General features: G+C 45.7%; 1 protein-coding gene across 2 annotated transcripts in view; it reads left to right on the forward strand.

Moving 5' to 3' along the window:
- Positions 1–19,274, forward strand: part of KIAA1549L (KIAA1549 like) — a 276,580-nt gene that overhangs the window by 190,942 nt on the left and 66,364 nt on the right. For both annotated transcript variants that reach the window (XM_045484908.1, XM_045484909.1), the window contains exons 11-12: positions 8,488–8,651; positions 15,262–15,452. In XM_045484908.1, the coding sequence (XP_045340864.1) occupies positions 8,488–8,651; positions 15,262–15,452 (355 nt within the window). The remainder of the gene's footprint in view (positions 1–8,487; positions 8,652–15,261; positions 15,453–19,274) is intronic.

Here is a 19,274-nt window from a genome sequence, read left to right on the forward strand (position 1 = left end):
GATGCAGATTCACTCCTCCTTGGCCAACAGATTCTCACAGACACACCTTTGCCTAGAAACCATGGTCATCCTGTGCAATCTTGTCTTTGAAATGATATTTTAAAGCCAGGTTCTCGTCTTTTGTTCCTCTCTGCTTCCCTCCCTGTGGGCTCTGTCCCCATCTCTGGTCAGGTCAGCTACTTGCTCCATTGGTTTTGCTGCATCCTCTTTATGTGAGTCCCCCAGGTTTCCATTCTCAGCTCTTTCCCGCTCTCCAGGTAGAGAATAAATTATAGAGGAAGGAGTGAAAAGCATGGCAGGTGCCCAGGTGAGAGGTGAAGGTGGTAGGGGTAGAGGTAGAGACCAGACAAGTGTATGGATTTGGCATATTTTGAGGGACAGAGTTGATAGGGCAAGATAATGGATTCTGTGTGTGGCAGGAGGAGGTGAGGGTCAGAGGAATCAAGGGTGACTCCTACGTGTTTGCTTGAGTGCTGGTTGTAGTGTCATTTGTTGAGATGCAGAAGATGCAGGAAAGAAAGAGGTTTACTGGGGCTAGAGCAGGAGTGGGGAGGTGGAATTGAGAGTTTGGTTGGGACATGTTAGGTTTGAGATATCTAAAAGACATCTATGCAGAGCTCAGGAGCTAGGACCCCAGATTCATCAACACAAGTGACGGAACTAAGGGAGCAGGTGAAATTAACCAGATTCGCCATGAGTATAGCTGGGTAATCCACATGAGGAAAGAGCTGGGGCCAGCAAAGGACACTGAGAAGGAGTGGCCGGGAAGATGGGAGGAAGCCCAGGAGAGTGGGGTCCAGAAATAAGCAAAGAAAGGAATGTACTGGAAGGAAGTGAGCTGCTGTGTCAAATTCTGCTGTGCTATAAGGGCAGAGATTAACTGGATTTGGTAAGGTAGAGATTGTTGGTGACTTTGGTAGGAGTGGTTTCCAGGCAGAGTTGGTGGCGATGCTTAGCTAGCGTGGATTGAGGGGAGGATGGGGCTGGGGAAGTAGTGACAGCAAAGGGGAGAAATTAATGGTGCAGTTACTGGAGAGGCACATGGGAGATACTGGGGCACAGCTGAATATTGATGTGTTACTGTAATAGGGAGAAATAGACGATGCAGAAGAGAGAGACACAAACTGTCTTGGAGTGAAGTCCTTAAGTGGACAAGGAGGAGCAGGGGCAGCTCATCCTTTTGCACTGGGAGGTTAAGCAGAGTCCAAGGGTGTGGGTGCTGGTCAGGTAGGCATTCAGTAATGGAAGCCTGAGGACATTTTCTGTGATTGTTTCTGCTCTCTTGGGACAGAATGAGGTGAGGTTGACAGGTGAGGCTGAGGTTGTGCGGGGGGTGTTTGAGCAAGGGTGCAACAGTATCCACTGAGAATCTGCCAACTGATTAGAGAAATACCTTAAGATTGGCACGTCTTCCCTCCTCAGGCTTCACTGCTGTGTGCAAACCATTTCTTCTAGTCTCTCAAAATCCCGATCCTTCGAAGCTGCCTCCCCCTCACTGCAGTCTCCTCAAAAACGCCCTGCTGTCGCCCATAATTCACTGGAGACTTAAACCCGATTCATTGTCTCTTCCTCTCCATCGCCTCTCCTGTCCCCAATCCATCCTCAGTGCTAACCATTTGGTTCTTTGACCTCCTCACTTCTAATACAGGCCTTGTGGTACTTGGGAAGGGGCAGGAAAGGGGAGCTGGCTTTATTTACAGCAAAAAAGTGAATGGAGCATCAGGAGGAAGGGTTGAGGCTCTGGGGGCTTTGCCAATGGTGGTTGATGGGAAACAGTGGAAAGTTTGAGAGTGTGAGCAGGAGAGACAGATTGTATCAGACTAGAAGGTGCATAGAGCTTTCTGGAAATAAGAGTCGGGAGGCGACTATGCCTGCCTGCAAAGCGGCTGTCCCTCAATGGCACTTCTCTGTTGCCTTCACGGCCACTTGGTCCTCTCCATTCCTGTCTAATAAGTCACAAATAAATGTGTGTCCTTTTCTCCATTTCACTGTTATCTCTTCTTGGGCTTTGCTGGTTCTTTCCAAATGACTCAACCTCAGACACTCTGCTATTAATGTCCTGTCCATACTGTAATTAGGGTTGTCCTAATACACAGATTCTGATCTCACATCTACTCCATTAAAAAAAAAAAAAAAAATTGGTGGCTCTCCATTGTTCACAGAATAAAATCTGAACTTCTTAAAGTGGATCTTCCGAGCCCTTCACAACGGGTACTTAACAAATGTTGAGGTCTCTTCACAACCTGCTCTCTGGACTACTGTTCCAATCATACTGCCCATTTTGCTCTCCTTCCTACTTCATGCTTCAGCCATACAGGAGGATTCATTCTTCACGTTCCCTGGTCCTCTGAAGCCATCCCTGACCCCATCTCCCTTAGTGCCAGACGCTTCCACTGCCTTTATCACGTGGGGCCAACGAGTTGTTTTTGCTCTCTGTCCCTCATAAACTCCCTGAAAGCAGGTACCACATCTCATTCATCTTTGAATATCCAGCTCCAGCTACTGCCTGGCTCTGTTCTTGTGAGAGCGAAGGGCTGACCTTTGCTAAATGTCTCTGCCAGGCCCTGGGCGAGGCATGTGGTTGAAGACACCACAGGTGAGCACTTGAGAGCAGAGTCTTTGCAACATGGCAGGCCTGGATTCATGCCCCAGCTCTTCCACTGTCTGACTTTGGAGCTCCAGGAAAAAAAAAAAAAAAAAAAAAGACCCTCTCTAACCTTCATTTTCCTCATCTGTTAAAATGAGAATATAAAAAAGCCCTGACCTCACAGAGCTACTTGGAGGGTGAAACAAGATAAGTATTGCATGTAAGGGGCTTTGTACACTCCTCGGGCACCTACTGAGTGCTTCGTAAATGATCCACTGAATGTCTTATAAGTCATCTCTAAGGTAGAAGGACTGAAGGGGAGAGAGACTGAAGAAGGAAAGGTGACTTGAAGATTAGGAACCCCTATAATTCAGAGAAAAGTGTGCTAATGATGAAAATAGGAAGGGGATTGGAGGGAAAAGCATTTCTGGAAGGGAGAAGGTAATTGATTCACTTTGGGCCATGTTGAGGTTAAAGTGATGAGATATTAAGGGCCGCTATTCAGATACTGAGGGGGTGTTACGGGTTATGGAGGGGGTGTTGTTGGGACTCGGGTGGAGTTCAGGAACGTGTTGGGAGGTCAAGGCTAGATCTCAGGAGAGAGGTTAAAGTTACATGATAGGTTTTGAGAATGTTGTATATAAAGGTTAGAAATAAATTCCCAGAGAACATTCAAGGAGAGTGCAGAGCTGGAGGACAGACCCTGGGAAATGCCTCCATGCTCAGGATCAAATGAGGAGGAAGCGAAGACCAATGAAGAAGAAGAGAAGCAAAGATGTCTTAAATCTCACTTTCCCTTAATAGTTTTGAAATCAGCCTGCAATGTGAATCTGAGGTCAGCACCTTAAATGGAGAGTCATGGTGTTGAACGAACAGCTTGTCCCTCTGAAGGGAGAGTGTTAACGTTCTGTGGGTTCCAGTATTTTCTAAATCACTGGGGCCACCTTGCAGTGCTCTGCATGCGCTGCCCCCTTGACTCACATCCCCTCTGAGTAACGGGACAATAATGACTGCTACAGAAGTGGCTGCATGTCTGACAGAGATTTTCATCTGCTCCGTTTGCAGGATCTGGAGTGAGGGGCCCTTCAGAGCAGTGACCCAGCTGGTGGAGTAGAGAAAATTCTCCCCACACTGAAGTTAACCAGAGTGGTATACCTTACATAGCCATCAGACATTATTTCAAAAAATGTCACTTTAAGAAAGTGAGAGACTGATCCTTTGGCAAAGGAAATTTGTGTTCATTCATTCTTCCGACAAATATTTTTGAGCACCTGTTATGTGCCTGGTGCTCTCCTGGCACTGGAGACAAACCCCCTGCCCTCACAGAGCTTACATTCGTGAGTAGCAGATCAAATAAGCAAAATAAGTAAGCAATATGTTAGATGCTAATAAGTGCCATGGAGAAAAATTAAGCAGGGAAGGCCAGGGAGTATCAAGGAAATAATGGTCATGATTTTATTTTATTTTATTTTATTAAAGTTTATTTATCTATTTTGAGAGAGAAGAGAGAGAGCGCATGCACAAGTGGGGGAGGGGCAGGAAGAGAGGGAGAGCAAGAATCCCAAGCAGGCTCCGTGCTGCCAGCACAGAGCCCAACGCAGGGCTCAGTCTCATGAATTTTATGATCATGACCTGAGCTGAAACCAAGAGTTGGACACTCAGCCAACTGAGCCACCCAGTGCCCTTAATGTCCATGATTTTAAATGTCTGGGGGTTAAGAAGATCAGTGAGTGACTGCCTGAGGCTACCTAGGGACAAGGTTCCAGGCAGAGGGGGAGGGTTTGAGACCCAGAAAGGGTGTCACTGATGGAAGAGACTAGCAGCCAGGAGGTCAGGGTGCAGGTGAGGGGTCACAGTTACTAGAGCCCCAAGGGCTGCACCCTGAGTGGAATGAGAGCTACAGGAATGTTGGGCAGGAGATTGACATGGACTGAGTGCTCCCCAGTGCCGTGGGCCCTGAGCCAGCCCCTCCCCTGCATACACACACACACACACACACACACACACATACACACACACACACAACACCTCCAGGCATGTGTGTTAACTTAGAACTGACAAACTGTATTTCAGAGTGGTGACTTTTCATAAAAATGTCTAACCTCCCCGTGGCTCAGTTTCCTCACCTGCAAATTGAGGGTAAGAATAGCACCTGGGCAAAGAACCTATCCCAGTGCCTAAGGCACAGCAGAAGGTCAGAACATGTTGTCCCCCCCTTTCTTATCCTTTCTGTATTGAAGTTCTTGCAAATTAAATAACCATTCATGCCTCTTCTGTACATGACTTGCAGTTTTAGATCACTATGCCAGTGAATACATTAGATTTGAGTGATTTCAGTTGACCTAACTTTAGTACCTCTTTGACCATTAAAGAAATTTATTAATATACCTAAGATAAATATATTCTTTCCATTTAAATAGAGGCGAAAGGATTTTATATACCGCACCAGGATGGAACATACATATACACCAAAACAATAAAACAAAGTAAAAGCAGAACACATGTAAATATTAAGTCTTGCTAATGAGATATTTATTTAGGGTATCATGTTCTGATACACTATACATTTTTCTTCATCAGGATAGAATAGCATAGGCAAAAGAGGCATATTATTTTTTTTCATAAAAACCCTTAAGTTTTAAAGAATGTTAACTCACATATAAATACTAAATCGCCAAAAGCAGTAGCAATTAAATGTTTGATGTCACCAGAGGCACATTATCTAATGAGCTGTTTTCAGAAGTTAATAATGTGATTAATCACCGATTGATTAAAAACTACGGAAAAGAAGCCTTTTTTGTCCTAATAGAACTCCAAATCCAAGTGCTGCTTGATGAGAGGCAGATCTTGGCTAATAAGTTACCAACTGAAGTCAGAAAGGGTGGTCAAAGTCAGAGAGAAAAGACCAGCTGACTCACCGTGTGGCACTTACCAGTGGGGTCTCTAAATTATTCCAGAGCCTTGTCCTCAGCTTTGTGGGTCTAGTAGCCCTCAGAGTTCAGCAGCATCAGGAAGACCAACTTATGTTAACCGGACTTATAAGGGATTGATATGTAAACCAGACTGGTAGTATATTAATTTAAAATATAGGCTAGAACTACCAAAGAGATGGGACTTCTTTAACTGGCCATTACTTTTTGCCATATGAAAACCTATATGGGGAGCTGAGTTGCAACAGGGAAAATGGTAGTTCATTTGTACCTTCATTTGACTTTTAATTGAGCATCTACTGGGTACAAAGCCCTGTTCTAGGCCCTGGGAGCATAGCAGTGAACAAGAGACAAAAAACCTCCCTGCCCTCTTGGAGTGTCCCTTTTCGTGGAGGAGCTGAGACAGATGATGAAACAAATACATATGTATCATGTCAGATGGTAATGCCTGCTTTGGAGCCTTACCATTCCATGTGTGGCCTGGGGGCCTGCTGCATGAGCACCACCCAGAGCTTGTTAGAAAGGCAAAATCTCAGGCCTCACCCCAATTCACAGAATCAGAATCGTACATTTTAACAAGATTCCCAGGCAATTAGCATGCACATTCAAGTTTGAGAGGCACTGCTTTAGAGAAAAATTAAGTAGGGGACAAGGGGGATGGAGAATGCCAGGGTCAGGGATTGCTATCTGATAGAGAGGAGATATAGTGACACTTGTTTAGAGCCCTGAAAGAAGTAAGGGAGGGAGCCATGTATATCTAGGTGAAGAGCATTCTAACTGTAAGAATAAGCTGGTGCAAAGGGCCTGAGAGTGGAGCATGTCCAGCGCATTTGAGGAACAGTAGGAGGCTGGTAGGCTGGAAGAGAGTGAGTTAAGGGAAGAGCAGTGGGCGGTAAGGCCAGAGAAGTAACCAGGGTGGTTGGAAAAGCAGATTACTTACAGTCTTCTAGAAATTATAAGGACTCTGGCCCTTACTCTGAGGGGAGTGGCCTTACTCTGAGGGGAGTGGGGGCCTCTGGAAGGTTTTGAACAGAGGAGTGATGTGATCTGAGTTTCTAAAGGATCATTCCAGCTGTTGTGTTGCAAATGGTCTATAGAGGACAAGGGACAAGGTAGGAAGCCATTGCAGTAATTCAAATGAGAGATGTTAGTAGGTTGGACCACAGTGGGTGTAGCAATAGAAAGAAGTGAACAGATTGTGGATTTATTTGGAAGATGGAGATGACAGGGTTTGCCAATGAATAGGAAGTTGGGTAAGAATAAAAGAGAAGGGTCAACATCAGTGGCAAAGTTATTGCCTTGAGCAACTGGAAGGAAGGAGTTGCAATTTATTGGACTATCGCAAGAGCAGGTTTGGGGGAAAATTGAGAGTTGGGTTCTGAACATGATACATTTGAGATATCTCTTAAGTACCCAGTTGGAAATTTGAGTTGGCGAATCTCAAATGGCATCCATGGTAGTTGGATATAGGAATCTAGAGTTCAGGGTAGTGGTCCTGGTTGGAGATCTATATATGAACACAGATGGTATTTAAAGCCATGAGTCTATGGGATCATCTAGGGTATAGGAGAACAGAGAACTTGGGTAGGATTGATGGACAGTATCGCTAAACCAAAACAGCCAGTTGCAGCCATCTTGTTCACCACGATAGACCTGTCCCGGCTGGATTACCTGCGTCTGCCAGTTGGGGCACATTCCTCTGACATGGACAAGTTCTTGCCTGCCCTTTGGCTCTCTTTTCCAGATTTCCTATAAACCCACTCCCTTCCAGTAATTATTTTTCTAGACAATTGTTTTGGTTACTGTTTTCTTTACTCTAGTTCTAAGAACATATTAATCTTTTTGACTGGACAGAAGTATCTTCCAGGCTTCCCTGTCAGTGAGCATAGGGGAGACTCATCCATTTCATGTCAAGGGCTTTTTCTTTTTTCTTACATCTTCCTAACCCAACATAACAAAAAGCTGAAAGAACTGTATGGTGAACACCTGTGTCCCCACCACCTAGATTCCACAATTAGCATTTTACTATGCTTTCATTATCACATATTTATCTCCCTGTCCTTCCATCCAGCCATTAATCCAACTTGTTTTTTCTTGATGCATTTCAAAGTAAGTTGCAAACATCAGCAGACTTCAACTGTAAACACTTCAACATGCGTATTGTTGCCTAGAATTCAATACTTGTTTATGATGTTTTAGGTAAAATTTACACAGAATAAAATGTACATATCTTAAGTATACCGTTTGATGAGTTTTGACAAATGTATACACCTGTGTGACCCTAACCCCTATCCTGATATAGAGCATGACCATTACCCTGTTGCCCTTTGCAGGTTAATTAATTCCAACCCCACTCCCACAGAGGCACCTACTCTTCTAATGACACATTCTTCCTGCTGACAATAGCTTTGGTTACTTTTTACTCTGGCTTTGAGAGCAGCCTGATCCTTATGATTAGACCAAGGCATTTCCAAGCTTCCCCAGCCAGCCCATGGGGGGGTTAGATCCACCCACTCAGCTATGTTTATTCATTGCTCACTTGGAGGGTGGCTTCACTACAGTATTTAGAGTCATTTCTCTATAGCCTTGCCTCCTGCCTCCAATCCAACTCTGACCCTTAGACTTTCTCTCTTCTCTTTGGATTCATAGACATTACTTTTGGGGAAAATTGATACCAATCCATCTTCCTCTTTCTCTTAAGAATAGTGAAGGCTAGCATTTATTGAGCACTAGTAGGGACCACACCAAAGCCCCACGTACATCCTGTCTCTGGTGCCTTACAAAGTGATAATCCCGTTTTACATACGAGGAAAATTGAGACTCAGAGACCTTGAATAACTTGCCCAAGGCAAGGGCCTTTCTGATCCCAAACCCTCTTCACCATCTCATGACTTGGGGACCAAGGGTGTGGGGGCTGCTTTCCCCCTTCTGGTGCCCCTTGTCACGTGCCTCCTTCTGCTTTTCCCACAGCCGTGGTGAAGAATCCACCCAACAACCTGTGGATCATCGCGGCAGTGCTGGCACCCATTGCTGTGGTCACGGTCATCATCATCATCATCACTGCTGTGCTCTGCCGGAAGAACAAGAACGACTTCAAGCCGGACACCATGATGAACCTGCCTCAGAGAGCAAAGGTGCGGGAAGTGGTAGCTTTTGAGGTCATTGCAAGTAACTTCAGAAACATTCTGACAAGCCCTATCTTGAAGGAGACCCTTTATTTATTCAGATTTTTTAAAAAATTATAGTAAATAATACATAACATAAAATCTACCACCTTAACCATCTTTAAGTGTACAATTCAGTGTTTTTCAGTATACTCCCATCATTGTGCACCATTTGTGTTTATCGTCAGGCCGCGATAGCTAATGCTTACCTAATAACGCTCTTTCTCTGAGCCGTAAGTACTTCTGACGGCTTTACATACAGCAGCTCCCATCCTCACAGCAATGCTTTAAGGAAGAGCCAGTTTTGCAGGAGAGGAAACTGAGACACAGAAAATTAGGAGCTGGATAGACCTGAAAGGGGCTGTGGAGGCCATCTAATCTGACATCGTCCTTTTCCAGAGAAGTAGCTCTAAGATCACACAGTTTGTAAGTAGCAGAACTGATGGTAGAACCAGGGCTTTTGGCTCCTAATGCAGGGCTCTTCTGGGCACATGAGACTCTCAAAATTTTCCTTCTTCCATTGACTGGAGTGACTTATCTTCGAAGGCTGCCATGATGGGCAAGCTGCAGAGTCTTGGCCGGGCAGTCATCACACGCTGGTTCGGTGGCTCAACTGGAGGCTGTCCGGGAGCCCGTGCACCCTGCACAGCCTCCACACCTCTGGTGACGGGGAGGGGAGTGGACTGAGGTAACTCCCAGCGCTAATTGTCCAGTCACATAGCTCCCTTCATGATATCCCCTCGAGGGAAATACAATAATCTGTAATACCTGATCTTTAAATAATGCCTTACAATTTGCTGGGTTCTTCTGGGTCTGTGACCTCGTCTGCTCATCACAGCAGCCCTATAAGGTAGATCATAGTCAGGGCAGGTTTTATTATTTTCACATTACTGTTGAGAAGGCTAAGGAAAGAGAGGCTGTGGGGATTTGTCCAAAGTCACATAACTAGCAGCAAAAGGAGCGACTCGGGCCCATAGCTGTGTCTTTGGGCTCTTTCCACATTATACCCGTTCCTGAGCCCTGAGATTTGGCAGGTAGACTCTTCCTCCATCGCTGAACTTCTGAGCTTTGTCCACCTGTGCAGGAATGAAACAGCAAAAGGAATTTTCATTCCATTGGAATGCAGGTCATGGGGATAGTCCTTGCCAGCAGTCATGCATGCCTGGTTCTTTCTGGACGATCACACCTTGCTTCAGCAAAAGAAATCAATTGAATTTTATCGTTTGTTAAACTAATTCACCTGTTGCAAAGCTGCAGTTTGATTAGACGCTCTGTCTACCAAAAAGCCAAACTCCAAAGAATGTTGTTCTGTTTCTGTTGACACAAAGGGCACCCGCTTTCCAGATGCAGCACAGTGTTGGCCATCGCCCAAGCAGTGACAAATAAAACTGTTCCAAGAAGGGGTCTTTCATTTCCATCTTAGCTTAGTTACAACCTGAGCCTTCCAGACATAACAGTAATTACCAGAATCTAACTGCAGCCGAGTCCAGGAATGCAAAACATGCCATACTGAGGTTGTAAATGGCAACTCTTACAGATTAAGCCAAAATTTTATTAATTTGCTAAGGTGAGTGGGGCAGCAGACGATTTCAGTGCACCTTCTGGCTTGAAAGCTGTTTGGAGCTGGAAGAGATTCATGTTTGTGGGTTTTCATAGCCCCTTTTATGTTCCTACCTGGTGAATTGTGCTTGAAGAGATACGTGGCCGATGTTGAAAATCAAGCCAATTTATGTTCCAGGAGAAGACTGAATTCACTTGTGTGTGGTGGCTCTGGTTGTTTTCTCCCTCAATGAGGCTGAGCTCCGCACTTTGATTTGCAAAGCTCCTTTATCACAGGAAGCCAGCGGGGTGGAACTGCCTCTTTGTTACCGCAGTCCTTCTGCCCTCGCAACCCAGGGACACTGCAGTGTTGGAGAGGAGAGAGCTGCCCGCGTCGCATCTCACACCGTGTGTGTGTGACCAGAATTCATTTAATGCCAAGGAAAGAGGCGGAATGAAAAAGTTAGCCTTCGTGACCATTCCATAGCGTGGGAGGATGGTCTCCTAGTCTCCAGGGACATCACCGCGTCTTTAGAATGCAGACGGCAGTGCCACAGGACATTCCCGGGGATCCCTGCTGAGTCTCAGTAATAGACTTGACAGGCTAAGAGGAGCTGAGTGCAGCCGTCCTGAGAGCCGAGGCCAGGCGGCCGTACCCTTCTTCGGAGACAAGGTACCATAGACGTGACCCTGTTACCATGGTTGTCAGCTAGGCTTCTGTAGGTAGTGTTGAGAAAATGATAAACGCAGGAGGGCCAGGTGTCAGGGCTCTCGTGAGCTTCTTTCTTCCTGGTTCATTTCTCTTTACTCTTTGTCATTGGATTCACAGCCTTTGCCCAGTGTTTCCCTTCATATAATTGATGAGAACACAGCTTCCTGGAGCAGGCAGCCTTACAGGACAGTAGGTAGGGCCACATCCAGATGCAGGATGGAGCATGGAGGGCCCACAATGGTTGGCATGACCATCTGCCCGGGACAGGTCAGTCAACCCCTGAAAGTGCCCAGCTGTTTCCTCTTTTTCACAGACTGTGTGGCCTGTATTTAACCTCTTTGTGCCTCAGTTTTCCCATCTGTGAAATGGGGATGATAACAGTGTTTACTTATAGGTTGTTGTGAGGATTGATTTTCATAAGTTACTTTGAGCTGTGCCTGGCACATAAATATTACATACAAGTTGGCCTTCATTATTATAAAGGTCCTTTTTTTCTTCAAAGGTCTGGATAGCATGTCTACCTTTGAAATTGTTGAGGATTATTTTGATTTTCTAATTTTACCAAACTCGTTGAAGCAGCTATAGATACTTCATTATGTCTTAATAGTATCAGGGGTCACGAGGGTGTGTCCAATGGCAATTAATTAATTTCAGGTGATTTTCAAACTGAAGACTGAAAGACCACTACCCATCAGTCAGAAGAGTGAGGGACTGGTCTTGAGTCTTTCACCACTTAGCTGTGTGATCTTGGGCAAGTCACTGGACTTCTCTGAGCTTTTGTGTTCTTGCCTGTTAAATGAAGACTGTGATGTTTGCCCTGCTTCCTCAGAGGGTGTTTGTGAGCACAAAATGAGGTGTCAGTGTTTTGAAGGCTGTCAGGACTGAGCATATGGGAGAACTGTTATTATTAACCTAATAACAGTGGCCACCCTTGAAGCCTGTCCTTCCTTAATATCTCTGTTTCTGCTCACTCATCATCAACCCAGTCCCCTGAAGTATCTAGCAGGTAACTTCAACACAATGTGAAGGGTGAGGTGCCACTCTCCAGGGAGAGTGGGGGCAAGAGGGAGAGGACCAAAGCCAGCTTGCTGTCCTTACTAGGTTCTTGGGAAGACTTAGCTGCCATCGGAGACTCTCAGTTCCTCACAGACAGGCCAGTAGTCTCAACATGGGAGCCAGGCCAAGTATGGTAGCAGATGCCCAACCAAGATGGTAGGCTGCAGGATGAGGGGAAAGGCCATGGGAGGAATCATCAGGCAGTGCTCAGATGTCCTGGCTCTGCATCACGCAGACCTGGGTGCAAATCCCGACCCCACGCCCGACCAGCTGGGTGAGCCTAAGGAAGTTGCTTAACTTCTCCAACCCTCAGTTTATTTATCTTTAAAATGGAGAATCATAATAATGCCACCCCCTTGAACTGCAGTGCGGATGAAATGTCATAATTGACGTCATGCATTCAGCACTGTACCAGTCATACCAAATAAGGCTGAAACTGTGAATGCCTTGAGGGCATGGACCGGCTATTATTCATCCTCATATATCCAGCACCAGGCACAGTCCGAGGCACAAGCCAGTGCTCAGTAACTGTAATTGGCACTATGCTGAATAGGCTAATGGGGGCATGGGAGGATTATGGAAAAGGTACCAACCGGAGGCGTGGCTGAGCAGGTGGGTCCAGCCAGACTGCAAAAGGCCTTAAATGCCTTGCTGAAGAGTTTGAGTGCCGTGAAACACTTTTTAAAATTTTTTTCTTAATGTTTATTTATTTTTGAAAGACAGAGTGTGAGCAGGGGAGGGGCAGAGAGAGAGAGAGACAGAATCTGAAGCAATCTCCAGGCTCTGAGCCATCAGCACATATCCCGATGTGGGACTAGAACCCACGAACTGCGAGATTGTGATCTGAGCCGAAGTCAGATGCTTGACCAACTGAGCCACCCAGGTGCCCCAAAACATTTTTTTAAGTAGGCTTTGCACCCAGCGCAGAGCCGAATGCAGGGCTTAAACTCAACACCCTGAGATCAAGACCTGGGCTGAGATCAAGAGTCAGATGCTTCACTAACTGGGCCACTCAGGCGCCCCCGACGAGAGACTTTTAATGGCGGAGTACATGACTTGATGTGGTTTTCAGGGAGATAACTTTGGAAGCTGGTCAGAGAATCTGAATGGAAGCCACAAGACCAAGCAGGAGACAATGAAACAGTGGACCTGGGGAGAAAAGCTCAGCTTCTAGAAACATTTCAGGTGAATCCAATTGGTGACCATTGGTTAGAGGAGCTGGCAATTCAGTAGTCTAGGAACGTGACCAGGTTGTTCGCAGGCTCCATTCTGTTTCATGTGGCACCATAGGAGGGAGGAATTGAACAGACAAACACTATTTCAGAGGCATGTTCCTGGATCCTGGCACGGAATGTCCATGGTCACCATTTGGGTCAGAGTATGTGTCTCAGTGAAGAGGAAGGGCTGAGCACACTTTCCAGAGTGAGTTTCCCTGGGAATTGGGGGAACTGTCCATGGCAGAACTACAGACAGCTTGAAATAAGGAAGCTTTGCTGGATTTAGCAATAAAACTCTGTCTTGTCCTGAGATGTGGTAGTAAGATTTGATAGGCTGGGCCACAGTCCTAGACCATTCCATTTGGCTGGAGCCTCTCTGTTAACATTTCTTAGCTAAATTCACTGCTGAAGGAGGGGCTTCTTTCCATGTCAAGTTCCAGTGAAACACACATGATGGAGGTGGAGTTTCTTCCCCAAATTTTCTTTTCTTTTCTCTTCTTTTTAAAGTAGGCTCCATGCCGAACATGGAGCCCAATGCAGGGCTTAAACGCATGACTCTGAGATTAAGACCTGAGGTGAGACTGTGGGACGTTTAACGGACCAAGCCACCCAGGCACCCCTCATCTCCAAATTTTCCTGAAAAGAATCGCTGATTTCTATTTCACCTGGTCTATGATTTAATGGGAAGCTAACAATATTAACTATTATCGATTGAGCACTTACAACGTACCAAGCACTTCACTAAATGCTGAACATTTACCTACTTAATCCACGCAGCATCTCTTTGAGGGTGGTTAAATCACTTCCACATACTTACACATTTGATCCTGTTTACCCTGCTATGATGTCCATTTTATAGGTGAGGAAACTGATGTGCCAAGAATTTCAGTGTCTTACCCAAGGTCACCTAGCTAATACGTGGGAGAACCGGGATTGGAACCCAGGCAGTCTGCTTTTGGAGCTGGTGCTCTCCACCCCCCCCACTGTCTTGCCTTAAATCTGTGTTGTGCTGCTCTGGTGTGTAAAGCAGAATAGAGATACTCCCAGGAATTGTTAAAGTACATCTCTTGGTTTTTTATTGCCCCACTAATAGATGTCTACTGGGCTTTGTTCACAGCTGCCCTATTCACTTGGGATTTCAGACATAGTGCAATAAAAGCCTTGCTAATTACCCAGTAATGAATCATAGGAGAGCCATAGGTCTGGATTTGAGTGATTCCATAAATTCCATTTTATTATTAATGATTGTACTGCTTCATATGTGGAAGCACGTTTCTTTCCCTCTGTTTTCAGAGCTGTGATTCCCCTTTAATACTCAGGTGTGGCTTAGGTACCTCAGATCTGATTATCTTCATTTCTCAGATGAGAAAATTGAGGTTCAGAATTCCAGCGACTTGGCAAAGTCACACACCCCTTACTATGCATAAGGCCATGTGAAAGTAGGGTTCAGGGATGACGAGATGTTCCTAGGCAGGAGATGATACAGGACCTATTTCATATAATAATTAAGAGTCTCTAATTAGCAGTATCCAGTAACTTAAAATTGGTCGTTTAAAATTCTTTGGGGCACCTGGGTGACTCAGTCGGTTAAGCATCTGACTTTGGCTCAGGTCATGATCTCACGGTTTGTGGGTTCGAGCCCTGTGTCGGGCTCTGTGCTGACAGCTCGAAGCCTGGAGCCTGCTTCGGATCCTGTGTCTCCTCTCTCTGCCCTTCCCCTACTCGTGCTCTGTTTCTCAAAAATAAATAAATGTATAAAAAAAATTTTTTTTTAATTCCTGGAAGAAGTTTGTTCTCACACACATATTTGCATCTTGTTTACACTATTCATTTTTCCAAGTAAGTCTTCCCCTTAGAGATTCTATAGCTAAGTGGAATTAGCACAGATTCTGATTTCGCAGATAGAAATTATGAGGGAGATTTGGGTTAACTCTCATTCATCAGAAAGCTAAGTATGGTCCTGTCACATGCACTCTCCTGCCCATCTTCTCTTAAAGCCGTCATTAGAGTCACACTTTGCCAAAAACGTGACCACAAATCTGTTTCCTCTTTGCAGCCTGTGCAAGGCTTTGACTATGCCAAGCAGCACCTGGGCCAGCAAGGGGCGGATGAGGAGGTTGTCCCTGTGACTCAGGAAACGGTGGTCCTACCGCTCCCTGTTAGAGATGCTCCTGCCTCTCAGGAAAGAGACATCGCCCAGGACGGAAGCACCATCAAGACGGCCAAGTCCACCGAAACCAGAAAGAGGTAGGCATGGGATCAACTTCTGCCTCTCCAAATCAAAAAGGGAAATCATTGATGGTGAGAGCAGTGGAAGCCTCAAGTTAATACCACTTTTCTCTTTAAAAATTCCTGCCTTCCGGGGCACCTTGGGTGGCTCAGTTGGTTGAGCATCTGACTTTGGCTCAGGTCATGATCTCACAGTTCGTGAGTTCGAGCCCCACATAGGACGTGCTGCTGTGAGGGCAGAGCCTGCTTTGGATCCTCTGCCCTCCTCTTTCTCTGCCCCTCCCCTGCTTCCACTCTCTGAAAAAATAAAATAAACATTTATAAATAAATAAATTCTCCCCTTCAGGGGTGCCTGGGTGGCTCAGTCGGTCGAGGATCCACCTCTCAATCTCGGCTCAGATCATGATCTCATAGTTTGTGGGTCTGAGCCCCACCTCAGGCTCTCTGCTGACAGTGTGGAGCCTGCTTAGAATTCCCTCTCTCTCTCTCTCTCTCTCTCTGCCCCTCCCCAGCTCATGCCCACTCTCTCTCCAAATAAATAAATAAACTTAAAAAAAAAACTCCCCTTGGGGTGCCTGGGTGGCTCAGTCAGTCAAGCATCTGACTTCAGCTCAGGTCATGATCTCACAGTTCATGAGTTTGAGCCCTACATCAGGCTCTGTACTGAGAGCTCAGAGCCCGGAGCCTGCTTTGGATTCTGTGTCTCCCTCTCTCTGCCCCACCCCCGCTCACCTCTGTCTCTCTCTCTCTCTCTCTCTCTCAAAAATAAATGAACATTAAAAACAAAATCCCCTTCATGCTTGTTTTGAGTTTTTGAGGAGACTAAAGTAGGTGACAAGAGTCACAATACTTGCTAAAGTAGGTGACAAGAGTCACAATACTTGCTTCTCATGAGCCGTAATTCATAAGGTTTTACATCACTGATCAGCCACAACAGTAGAAATTTTGCTTTCATATTTATTACAACAAATTTGGCACTGGCATCACACTTAGATTTTTTAACTTAAAAGCAGTGCCTTTGATTCAGTAGAGTTGTATTTTATCTGGCAGTTTTTCAGTAGTGTATGGTTTTAGTTCAAAAACCGTTTTTAGGAGCTTTTACCGTGAACAGAGCACTTTGACAGGCATTGGGAGGCCTACAGAAAGGTTTATGATTGGTTCCTGACCCCCAAGAATCTCATGATGGAGACACCGAGAGATAAATACCTGGAAACCAAGCATGATGTGCAGGTGCTCATAGAGGAGGCTGAACAAAGTACTATGGAAAAGAAAGGAAGAACTTAAATCTGATGAGGGAAAGGATTGGGGAGGAGCTTATGTTTTAGCTGGGCCTCGGAGGGTGAGTAGAGCGTCAATAGTTGTGGAGAGATAATTCACATAATGGCAAATGTCCCTAGGGTTTAGAGTTCACAGTGGTTGGGATGCAGTAAGGATGAAACCAGAAGATAAGTGAAAATTGTGGAGGGTCGGGGCGCCTGGGTGGCGCAGTCGGTTAAGCGTCCGACTTCAGCCAGGTCACGATCTCGCGGCCCGTGAGTTCGAGCCCCGCGTCAGGCTCTGGGCTGATGGCTCAGAGCCTGGAGCCTGTTTCCGATTCTGTGTCTCCCTCTCTCTCTGCCCCTCCCCCGTTCATGCTCTGTCTCTCTCTGTCCCAAAAATAAATAAACGTTGAAAAAAAAATTAAAAAAAAAAGAAAATTGTGGAGGGTCTTAACCGCCAGGCTATGGAGTTTGACCTTTATTCTCTGGGCAGTGGGAAGCCACTAAAAGTTCTTTGGGAAGACAGTGATGTCCAGTCTGAATTTTAGAAAGACTGCTCCAGTGGCAGTGTGGATGATAGATGGAAGAGGTTAGGCTAGAGGCCAGGAGACTTGTTGTAAGGACTTTACAATAGTCTTATAAAGAGGTAATGAATTCTATGGCAAGGCTTGTTGGCTGGCCAAACCAACTGCCATTGCCAAGTCCCTTCTCCATTGCCTGAGACCACAATGGAGGCTAGAAAAGCTACATCATCTCTGACTCCTTTTTTCTCTCCCTCCCTTCACCTAATAGATACTAACTGATTGCTGTTTACCAGGCACTGGGGATACTGCAGGGAACAAGACAAAGTTCCTACTCTCATGGTGCTCACAATCTGGTGGGGAGAGATAGACAATAAACTGAGAAATAGATACATAGTAAGTCGGGTGGTGATGCATTATGAAGAAGAAAACCGAAGCATGGTAAGAAGATAGACAATGGAAAGGGAGACATGCTGCTATTTTAGCTAGGAAGTCAGGGACGGCCTTTCTGATAAAGTGACACTTGAGAAAGACCTGAATGAAATGATGTGTAAGCCTCAAAGCTATCTTGGAGAAGAATGTTCCAAGCAGATGGAACAGTGTGTGCAAAGCCCAGAGGAGGGAATCTCTTAAAATACTTAAAGAAGAGCAAGAAGGCCAAAGAGACCGATGTGAAGTAGGGAGGAAGTAGTGGCGGATGAATCAGAGAAGTTGCCTGCATTTGATCATATTAGGCTTTTACCAATCAAAGTCGGGACTTGGAATTTCATCATGAGTAAAGATCGGAAGTCATTGGAGGGTTTTGAGAAGAACAGTGACATGATGTGACTTGCCATTTTAAAGGATGCTGTATGGAAAACAGATGGTGTAGAAGTGGAATGGAAGCAGAGAGACAGTTAGGAGGTTATGACAGTAGTCCAGGTGATGTAGATGGTGGTGTGGGCCAAGGCATGGTGGTGTGAGAAGTGATAGGGTTCTAGACATCTTTTGAAGGAAAAGCTGTAGTTAGCCTTGATTTGCTGATAGATTGTTAGGAGGAGTAGAAATAGAGAGGGATGAATTTGCCATTGGTTGTATGGGAGAGCACTAGAAGAGAAGAAATTTGTAGGGGATGATCATGAGTTTGGATGTGGGCATGTTAAGTTTGAGATGTCACTTAGACATTCAAGTGGAAGTGTTCAGAACTCAGCTAACTGTAGAAGTCTGGGGTTCAGAGGAGAGGTCCAGAGTAGAAATATAAATGAGGAGTTGTCAGTATTTAGTTAAGCTGTGACACTGGATGGGGTCACCTGGGAGAGTATAGATAGAAAAGAGACCCACGAACTGACCCCTGGAACACTACAATGATTAGAGGTCCAGGTGATGAAGGGGAATCAGCACAGGAGACCAAAAAGCATCAGGAAAAAAGCCCTGGGGAGGACAAAGCAAGAATAGAATCCAGGAAGCCAAGAGAAGGGAGTAGTTTGAAGGGGAAAGAAGGATTGTCTGTGTCAAATACACAAAGTTTGTGCTGGAGTCGTGCAACAAGTCTCTGTTTTCCCTCCAGGAGCTCTTTGTACCTCAGAGGTACAGAGAAACAGAGGGTTGGATTTCAGCCTGGGTAGGAAAGAAGGTTGAGGGGATGTGGATGAGTTATCTATTGCTCCACAATAAGCTACTCCACAGCTTAGCTGCTTAAAATAGCAGCCTTTTATTTAGCTCCTGATTTTTGGTGGGTCAGAAGTTTGGGCTCAGCTCAGGAAGGTGGTGGTTCTGGGCTAAGATGGGCTTGGCTGATCTCAGCTGGGCTCACTCATGTGTCTGTAGTCAGGTGGTAGGTTGGCCAGGCTGGCTTGTTGGTGATAACCTTGTCTGGGGTGGCCAGGTAACTGGGGCTACATGGTCTCTCATCCTCCAGCAGGCCAGCTCTGGATTTCTCGCAGGTTGTCTCACAGGGTGTTCCATGTACCGCAAGAAAACAAGCCCCCAGGGGCAACACTTCTCAAATCTTTGCTTGTGTCAAGTTCACTACTGTCCTGTTGGCCAAAATAAGACACTTGGTCTAGTCCAGAGTCAGTGTG

This window comes from Leopardus geoffroyi, chromosome D1 (genome assembly GCF_018350155.1).
Source record: "Leopardus geoffroyi isolate Oge1 chromosome D1, O.geoffroyi_Oge1_pat1.0, whole genome shotgun sequence".
NCBI lineage: Eukaryota > Metazoa > Chordata > Mammalia > Carnivora > Felidae > Leopardus > Leopardus geoffroyi.